Raw genomic sequence first — 10000 nt, 5'->3', positions numbered from 1 at the left:
TATATTCACAAGCATGTTGTGCATATGGTGTACGTTAAAGAACCGTCTGGAGAACGGGTGATTGAGGCATTAACAAGATTCCACCGGAGGAACAACCCGAAAAACAAAACCGATATACGAGAACAAATGTAGCGACACCAGGGTACAGATGAACGCTCGCGGCATACTGCTCGTAGTAACGGGCGAGTACGTGTGTGTGTACGTGTTGACAGACACACACACACACACACACACACACACACACACACACACACACACACACACACACACACACACACACACACACACACACACCAGGAAATCACTCCTCCTCCTCGAATTCGGGTTGCTCTTCCTCAGAGAGTCCATCAACACTTGACAAATTCAACAGACGCGAGACAACAAAGCGTCTGATGGAGAGACACTGATCCTCCACGCTCCCCCTCCCCCTCCCTCCCTCCCCGTCTCCCCCCCACCAGCCCCCCCCTCCCTCCCTCCCTCTCTCTTCCTCCCCATCTGCTGGCTCTCCGGCCTGCCTGCCTTCCTTCCTATCCCGGCTACAGTGAGAATATGCAATGAAACGCTCCGTCCCTCCGTCCATCCCTCCATCCACCCCCTCCGTCCATCCAGTCGGAGCAGCCTGACACCCGGGGGGGGGGGGGGGGTAGGCAGGCCAGCTAGGGGGCTTTGATCCGCAGGTGTTATGACAGAGCCCCGGGCTGGAGCCCCGTGGAGCCTCCTCCGCAGGCCCGGCTCATCCATCCAGCGGGCCGCTCTCATTGGCTTACGTGGCGGGTAGTGGGCGCGCACGACCCCCCACCGCACACACACGCCCCCCCCCGCGCATGTGCGCGGCCGGACACACAGCGCCCTGTACATTCTAATTTATTTGAATCCTTTCGAGGTGGATGTCGATTTTTAGCCCGAGCTGCTTTCTCTCTCGCACGCACGCTCTCTCTCCCTCTCTCTTTCTATCTCTCTTTCCCTTGCCCTCTCCTTCTTCCCTTCTCTCTCTTTCTTTCCCTCCCTCTCTCCCTCACTGTTTCTCCCTCTCCCTCTCTCTCTCTCCCTCACTGTATCTCCCTCTCACTCTCCCTCTCTCTCTCTCTCTCTCTCCCTCACTGTATCTCCCTCTCTCACTCTCCCTCTCTCTCTCTCTCTTCTATCTCTCGTTCCCTCACTCTCTTTCTTTCCCTCTCTCTCTTTCTCTCCCCCTCTCCCTTCTCTCTCTCTCTCTTTCTATCTCTCGTTCCCTCACTCTGTCTTTCTTTCCCCCTCTCCCTTCTCTCTCTCTCTCTTTCTATCTCTCGTTCCCTCACTCTGTCTTTCTTTCCCTCTCTCTCTCTCTCTTTCTTTCCCCCTCTCCCTCTCACTCTCTCTCTGGGCATGTGTGAGGGATGGAGTATGCAGGATCAAATGAAGGGATTGTTTTCTGACTTTTGCTTTCGGTCCCAGCAGCACCACCGCCCTACTTCCTCTGTTGTCTGCTGTTACTACATGAAGCCCTCGCCACGCTCCCCTAGGATGTCCTGCTGTTTGTGTATGTCTGTGTAGAGTTTGTCGTACTGCAAGTTGTTGTTAAGCACCAATTTCCCATGTGAGAACATTCTTGCTCGTACTATCATTTATGCGTTGGTGGTTGTTCCCCCGGAGTTAGGTTTAGTTAGGTTTCCTTCCTTTTTTGTTCTATTTCCTTCGGTTGATTTAATGCCATTCCGCCATTTGTCAAAAGCAATGTTTAAATAAATAAATTGTTTTGAACGCAGCCCTTTGTCTTCAGCCTACATGTTATTTGGAACCATCTCCGACCTTGTGATGGTGCCGTAACAGTGCCTCTGCATCTGTGTGTATTTGGATGCGTGTCTTTGTGTCTGTAGTTGTGCTTGTTTGTGCATGCATCTTTTGGGGTACTGTTTGGGGTACGTCCTCTCAGTGTTTCTCTGTGCGGGGATGGCCTATTCGTGTGTAGGGTATGCGTGTGTTGATGTAACCAGGTGCGTTTGTTTGTGCAGGTGTACAGGTGTGCTTGTCTGTGTGTGCATGTGTGTGTGCGTGTGTGTGTGCATGTACAAATGCGTGCGGGTGCGTGTGTGTGCATGCATGTTTGGGCATGTGGGTTTGTGTGTGTGTTCATGTTCATATGCGTGCATGTGCGTGTGTGCATTTGCGTGTGTATGTGCGTGTATTAGTGTGTGAGTTTGTGTGCATCTACATGTGCGTGCATATGTGTGCATGTACATGTGCGTGCATATGTGTGCATGAGTGTGTGTGTGTGTGCATGTACATGTGATTGCATGTGTGTGCTTTAATGTATGTGGGTGCATGTGTGTGTGTGTTTGTGTGTGTGCACGCATGGGCGTGCATGTACGTGTGCATGTGTGTGTGCACCGGATCGGGTTTACCTGGGCGGGGTCCACGTCGTTGAGCATCACGATGGAGGTGCAGTGGTAGTCGAGCACCAGCCTCCAGAAGTCCTTCACCGTGTTGGGGAGGGGGTGCTGGGTCACGATGAACGCAGATGGCTGCTTATAGCTCTGGAGGGGGGGAAGGACGGGGGGGTGGCAGTGGGGGTCAAGAGGGGAGGCAGAGCGGGGAGATGATGAAAGGGAATCCGGAGTGAGAGATGAGAGGAGAGGGGGAGAAAAGAGGGATAGAGGTGAGAAGAAAGGAAGGAGACAAAAAGCGAAGGAACGCTGGAGGTGTCCTTGCGGAGGAACCTCATGTATATTTTACACCAGGTAAGCTCTACGTGTTAGCCGGGATGAAAAAAGTTACATTTATTTAAAGAAATGACCTCAGTCGATGACCAGGCTTTTGTTAAAGGCTCTTGTATTCTAATGGAGATGCCGTGTCTGAGCTTGTATATTAAGAGCGGGAGTAGGTCTTGTAGTCCGAGGCAAAGATCTCTGAGTTGGGGCTGCGGTTTCAATGGAAAACTTGAACTTTGACCCCTTTTTTTTTTTACGTATTCTTCTACCAAGACTGAAGAATATCGTACACGTGCAGCTGGTCTCGATGATCAAAGTCACCCTTGAACAAAATTGAAAGAGGGATGTGGAATGAGTGAGTTTAGAGACTCTGAATGTGTGTATGTGTGTGTATCTGTGTGAGAGACGATTACAATTTTTTCAAAAGCAAAAACAGACAAAACAGTTGAAGGCAGTAATGGGCACAGGGTTGACCTCTGTGACCTCCTCCTCGCTGTCTTTTACACACACTGATAAACACAGCAGCTCATCTCCATGTTAACCTTTACCAGCAAGAAGCAAAGAGGCTGCGCACCAGCGCACATTTCAGGTCCTCGGTAAAGTTCAAGGATGCAGAGTATTCTTGTGTTGTGTTGGGGCACGTCTGTGTTTCTGCATGTGTGTGTTTGTTCTGGATGGTGTGCGTGTGCTTGTCCATGTTTGTGTTTGTAAATTGTGTTTGTGGCCTGTGTGTGTTCTGCATTGTGTATCGTATGTGTTATTTGTTTTGTGTTTGTTCTCTAGTGTGTATCGTACACGTCGTGTGTGTGTGTGTGTGTCCCCTTACGTCCATGAGCGCGGCATTGATGAGGTTTAAGCTCTCCCGGACCATCTTGTATTGTATGTGTTGGGTGTGTGTGTGTTCTCTAGTGCGTATTGTACATGTTGTGTGCGTTGTGTGTGTGTGTGTGTCCCCTTACGTCCATGAGGGCGGTGTTGAGGTAGTTGGAGCTCTCCCTGTCCATTGTGCATCGTATGTGTATTCTGTATGCGTGTTCTCTAGTGTGTAGTGTTCGTCTTGTGTGTGTGTGTGTGTGTGTGTTTGTGTGTGTGTGTGCGTGTCCCCTTACGTCCATGAGGGCGGCGTTGATGTAGTTGGAGCTCTCCCCGTCGATGGTGATGAGGAAGGGCAGGCAGCGGTCCGGCGGCAGCACGTCCATGCAGCGGTTCTTCTCGTGGTTCCGCGGCAGCAGGGCGATGCTGCAGTCCTCCACCCGCAGGGTGGGGGTCACCATGTTCAGGGTCTGGGGGGGGGGGGGGGGGGGGGGGAGGGGGGGGCATGAGCGGTACAAACACGGATCGTCTACAGCGGTCGTCAATGCGTCCCGTGGGCGAATGTGTTTCTTGTAGGCGGAATCCGGGAAGATCATGAATATTTGTGAGGGGATAGCCGGAGCTTGTCCATTCACGTTGGTTTAAATCCCTGATCCAATCCGTCACGTGAGAGAACTAAAGTGAAAACGTCACGTTGTCCTGGCAACCGGATTCTCAGTTCTAAACAACCGGACGAGAGATGGCGTTTTCCATTGCTTCCATGTGTTAATAAATAAATCAATTTCAAGCGATGAAAATCACTACCAATTGAACATGTCGAGGCGTGCATGTATTCCCCTGGGGTATTAAAAGGAAAAGTTTGCGCTAGCATGACAGATAAAGTTTATAATGCAACGGTAAATTGGCCCAATCTCAATATTACTTACATCATTGGTAAAGCAAACTCGCAAATTAATTCTCAAAAAAATCTTTCCTTTTCTATAAAACGTTTGTGTGGCATAGGATTTCCCCCTGTTAATTTGGTTTGTGTATAATAGATGGAAACGTGACGTCACATGTTTAGTACTCTATTTAGGGTTAGGGTTACGGTTAGGAGTCAGCGTGCGAGTTTGACTGACGGGCTGCCTGTCCAATCCTAGCGCTTGAGGCAGGACTTTTCCCGGATTCCGCCTACGAAAAACACAGTCGCGTCCCGTAGGTGGGACGTGATACAACAGGCCTTCGTGCTGCGTGGGAACGGGGCCCTGGTGCTTGTGGCCTGGCTGTGAGAAGGCCTGTTTCACACAGCGAACAAGTGAATAATATTCATAGATGTGGAGGGCAGACTTAATGCGTGTAGAACAGAGCATGTATCAGCGATTTCAAAGCAATTTATCCGGTGGATACAGATTCCTGCTGTCTAGTAACCGACGTCTTCGCCAAATTCCGTGACATATATTTTTTATGTTAAAATCTTGAGTACATTTTCTCTTTCATCCCATTTTCCCCCATTCTATCTTAATTATGCACCGAGTACCTATGCTAGATTGATACCGGCAATTTTCTTTAAGGGCTCCCTCCAGCTGTAATAATTACAGAAGCAATTTAAAGCCGCCAGGCTTGGCTTAGGGCGAAATTAAACAGCTGAAAAACATTAAGAAGATTACTGGAGGTGGTCCTCAAAGTGCTGTGTGTGGACAGCGTGCCGCCTCACCCTGAACTCCTCTTTAATGGGGCTGGAGTTGGTCTGCGGGTCCAGGCGGTTCATGTCGTAGTAGACCGAGCGCAGCTGATTGGCCGGGATGGTGGTGTCCCCGCAGAGACACGCCTCCAAGATGGCGTCGTGGATGAAGACGTACTGCTCCTGAGGAGAGAAGGGGATAAACTTGACTCAACCGGTGGTTTGTTTACCGTCACGTCAACGACAGTCGCACGAGTGTGCACACCTGATTCCGTTAGAAACGTTTTTTCATGTTAACATTAATCATTCAGTAGTTCTTTGTTTACATTTGATTTCCATTACATTGTCCTCTGTCATTTACCACTATGATCGGTGAGGCCGTCATCGTGTTCTCTTCACTATTATCAACAAACTCTTGGTAGGCTGTCCTCAAATTCACTTTTCACATTACATTGGGTAACCTTATTTTGAGAATTCCCCCAAACATTTTTTATACAATGCTTTAGGCCCCGCCAGTACTATGGCCTGGCCACGCCAGAGTCCCGACTCATCTCATCATATATGTTTCTGATCATCAACCTTCATCATTATCACATCATCATCGCTGTCGCCCATGTCCTAACATGGCTGAGGAGCCTTTCTGACAATCAAACGGGGGCAGCGAGTCTGTTGCCGTGGCAGCCATGCCACCGCTTACCCCCCTCCCTCTCTTTCCCCCCACCCCCCCTGTGGCAATCTGACAGCTCCAGCTGACGGCTTGACGTGAATCCATTGTGAAGTGACATTTTCAGCTGACTCTGTCTTGTCACTTCAGAACAAATCCACGAGCGCAGGGGTCACCGATTTACACACCCAACAGAAAAATCAACGTGCGATAAGGTTGACCCCGCCCCCCCCCCTCCCCCGCACCCCCACACATGTAGCGTGGAGGGCGTGAACCCACTGGCCCCGAAGGCATGGGAGTGACCGGGCCCGACCGGACCAGGCCTCTGCTCCACCGATCGATCGACCCGGCAGATCGGGGCTCACACACTTTAAACAACGACGAAGACAACAAACAACAAACAGCCATGCACTGCACTGGGCCGGCGGCCATCGACCGATAAAAGGACAGAGGGGACGCAAGGAGAGACGCATCGCAGCTGGAGGGCAGAGGAGCCCTGCCAAGCAAACAGCCTGGACACCTGCGAGGGGAATGACACACACACACTCAAAACTCACAACAGGAACACACGCATGCACACGCAGACAAATAATATACACACAAACACGCGCACGCTTCCGCATAACACACACACACGCAGCCACACAACACACACACATACACAGCCACACAACACACACACACTCAGCCGCATAAAACACACACACACGCACACTGCAACATAACACACACACACAAGGAGAAAACACACACACACACACACACACACACACACACACACACGTGGCCACATAACACACACCTACACACACACACACGCACCCACAGCCACACACACACACACACACACACACACACACACACACACACACACAGTCTGAAGGTCACTTGACTTTAGCGCAGAGCGAGTCAGGAGGAACACGGCGACATTCGGTTTCCCGCCCGGCACCGGCCCCGCTCCACACGTCAGCCATGAAGCATTCGGCCCATTAAGACCAACGACGCCTGTGATCTAAACGGCGCCGCGGTGAAATGATGCGTCCAGCGCCGTGGCGGCCGCGCCGGCACCGGCCGCTTCCAGATGGCGGGTGTTCAGGAAAAAGTGGCGTGCCCTTCCAGGGAGGCCTCCGGGAGAGGCCCTCTCCCGCCCACGAGTCCTCCAGGACTGGGTTTTACCCCTCGTATTTAGGCGGGGGGGGGGGTTGGAGGGGGGTTTCGGATCCGCGTCTAGCCTGCGTGTCGTTCAGGTTTTTATTTCTCGACGATAAACGACGCTGGCGAGTGAAAGGGTCAATGAGAATGTGATTATGGCGCGGGGCCTCGGGGGGCCGTGATAAAAGCCGAGGTACGGACACGCCGGTCCGGGGCTTTAAATGAAATAATGACCCGAGTGTTTTTGGAGAGGAATGGATCGTTTGTAGGGCTGTGGGCTAAGTGCATTACGTCCCCTCCAGTGACCTTAATCACAGCAACCAATCAATTACTAGCAGCAGCGTGGTTTGAACGGGGGCCAGAGCGCGACACGGCCATCAGTCCTTCTCTAGGAACTACCGGGAGCAGAATTACTCCGGGGTGTGTGAATCTTTCGGTATCTCGCGATTCGATTTCAGATTCGGTTCTCGATTCAGAGCCGTTCCTGATTCAACATCGGTTCTCTCTTCAGTACGTAGGGGGTTGATTTAAGGATCTACTCCAGCCCACTGGGTGCTGAGAAAGGCGATGTGGCAAATTATGGCGTGAAAGCAGAGCGAAGCGTGTATACGATTATGTCGTTTCTATGTTTGAAAAAGTGAAAGCAATACACAAAGGTGAACCTAAGACGAAAGGGAAAAACCTCTCCCCAAAATATAGATTTTCAGAACTTGTGAATCGTTTCAGAATATGCAATTCTTACATGAATCAGTTCCCTCCAAGCCTTTATATATATATTGATATATATATATTAAATACCTCTGTCTGGACCATGTTGACTCTGCGTGAGCGTAGCTCCCTCACACAGTTGTAGATGTCCACCACGCCCTCTCTCTCAGCCATGTCCAGCATGATGTCAATCACTATGAAGCAGCCGGTCCGGCCCGCCCCCGCACTGTAGGGGACCAATCGTAATCGAGGAGACAACATGAGCTGTGATTCAAGTGTTTCACCAAACAATGTTGAAAAAATGGTTGCGATACACACACTGTGCCATGAGCTTATTTGTCATAAGTTCATGTGTCCTCTGCTTGTTGCCTAGTAACCTGAATTTTGGGGGTACAGTACAGCCTCCTAGCTTTGGGATTCCATCTTCAACTTTTTGAAACTGGCCCCGAAGTGGTTGCGCCAACAAAGAAATTTTACTGTGTTTTGGATCCTGCATTTAGTTTTTATAGCATCAAATCAAGTAATTCGCCATTCTTTCAAAGAAAAACAGTAAAAAGTTAAATACAGTAAAACACTCACAAAACAATTACGCCTGTTTTTAAAAGTTTAGTTACCCTTCAACCTTACACGTTTAGTTTAGTTTATTTGTTTGTAGTTTTGTGGAGAGTCCCCTTTAATTAACTGTATAGTAAAAGGAGCAGCTTTAGCCTATTTGGCTAATTTCCAGCTGTACTGTAAATATAAATGATTTTCTCCATATGATCACTAATTATTTGCGGCCCAATATCCTTAACTCCCCAGACCATATGTCCTCCTCTGAAGTGCAAGGCACAGAAACCACCCTAGTACATTCATTAAAATCCTCCAGACCCCCTGTGTACAGGTCGAGTGTGGGTAGGCATGCGGTAATGGCTCCGGGCTCCCAGTACAGACCTGCAGTGGACCACCATTGGCCCGGCGTTGGTCATGGTCTTGGACTTGACCCTGCGGATGAAGCCCAGCAGCCCTGTGGCGTGGTAGGGCACGCCGTGGTCCGGCCAGCCCGTGAAGTGGAACTGTCGTATCTCCCTGATCTCGTGAGCGCCTCTCTGTGGTGGCCAGAGGAGGAGAGGGTCAACGCTCTCTTTGTATGAATAGACACACGCACGCACGCACGCACACGCACACGTGCACGCCACGCACTCACGCACACACAGAAACACACGCACACACACAAACGCACACACAGAAACACACACGCACACACGCACAGAAACACACGCACACACACAAACGCAGAAAGAGCAGAAGAGAGTATGAATTATTATCTATGTATGACCACACACACACACACACACACACACACACACACACACACACACACACACACACACACACACACACACACACACACACACACACACACACACACACACACACACACACACACACACACACACAGAGAAAGCCTATAGGCGAGCTGGAGAGTTGGAGCTGGCTAGCTGGGATAAGGGTCAGTTTTTTTTTTTGGTATTTGGTGAGTAAACACGGCGATATGTGAGGTGGAGGTCAGAGTTTCTCTGACACACACACACACACACACACACACACACACACACACACACACACACACACACACACACACACACACACACACACACACACACACACACACACACACACACACACACAACACAGGAAATGTATTGAATACAGATTGCGATTTAATGGATGGAACCGAGGAGGGGCTCATGTTTCCATCATCTGCCAACCAACTACCACACACACTCCATCAAGCTCCACAGTGTGTCTTTATTATACCTCATCATTATGTACACACCTATATTACTCATGTATGTTGTTTGTCCTTGCAGGGCTGCCCTCCCCCTCCCCCCTGTGTGTGTTTGTCATTACACCAGTTCAGTGATTTCCACTTTATTTCCAATAAGGGCGGGCAGTCAGATTATCATTTAGATAACTGAATTGGAGTTGGAAGGTGCAGTACAAAAGACAAAGTGTTCGTACACTGCCGTCCGTGGCATTGACATAAAGCAGTTAAAGAAGCTAATGAGTTTGAAAATGTGGAAAAGATTTGACTCTAATTTGCAAAGTTACACAACGTGCTCTGCTACTGAAGGAGCCGTGTCCTAGTGTCTCACAAACAACAGCCTACACCTAACGGCCTACACCCTGGTACAAACAGCCTCCACCTAACAGCCTCACCCTGCTACAAACAGCCTCCACCTGACAGCCTCCACCTAACAGCCTCACCCTGCTACAAACAGCCTCCACCTAACAGCCTCACCCTGCCACAAACAGCCTCAGCCTATCAGCCTC

General features: G+C 50.1%; 1 protein-coding gene across 9 annotated transcripts in view; it reads right to left on the bottom strand.

Annotated features, from left to right (window-relative positions):
• Positions 1-10000, bottom strand: part of LOC115549080 (receptor-type tyrosine-protein phosphatase mu) — a 164997-nt gene that overhangs the window by 6611 nt on the left and 148386 nt on the right. For all 9 annotated transcript variants that reach the window (XM_030364081.1, XM_030364084.1, XM_030364082.1 and 6 more), the window contains 5 exons: positions 8618-8772; positions 7775-7910; positions 5194-5343; positions 3797-3970; positions 2382-2513 (listed from right to left, as the gene is read on the bottom strand). In XM_030364081.1, coding sequence (XP_030219941.1) covers positions 2382-2513; positions 3797-3970; positions 5194-5343; positions 7775-7910; positions 8618-8772 — 747 coding nt within the window. The remainder of the gene's footprint in view (positions 1-2381; positions 2514-3796; positions 3971-5193; positions 5344-7774; positions 7911-8617; positions 8773-10000) is intronic.

This window comes from Gadus morhua, chromosome 8, assembly GCF_902167405.1.
Source record: "Gadus morhua chromosome 8, gadMor3.0, whole genome shotgun sequence".
Classification (NCBI taxonomy): Eukaryota; Metazoa; Chordata; class Actinopteri; order Gadiformes; family Gadidae; genus Gadus; species Gadus morhua.
The sequence above is the reverse complement of the archived record's forward strand: the minus strand, read 5'-3'. Positions and strand labels throughout refer to the sequence as shown.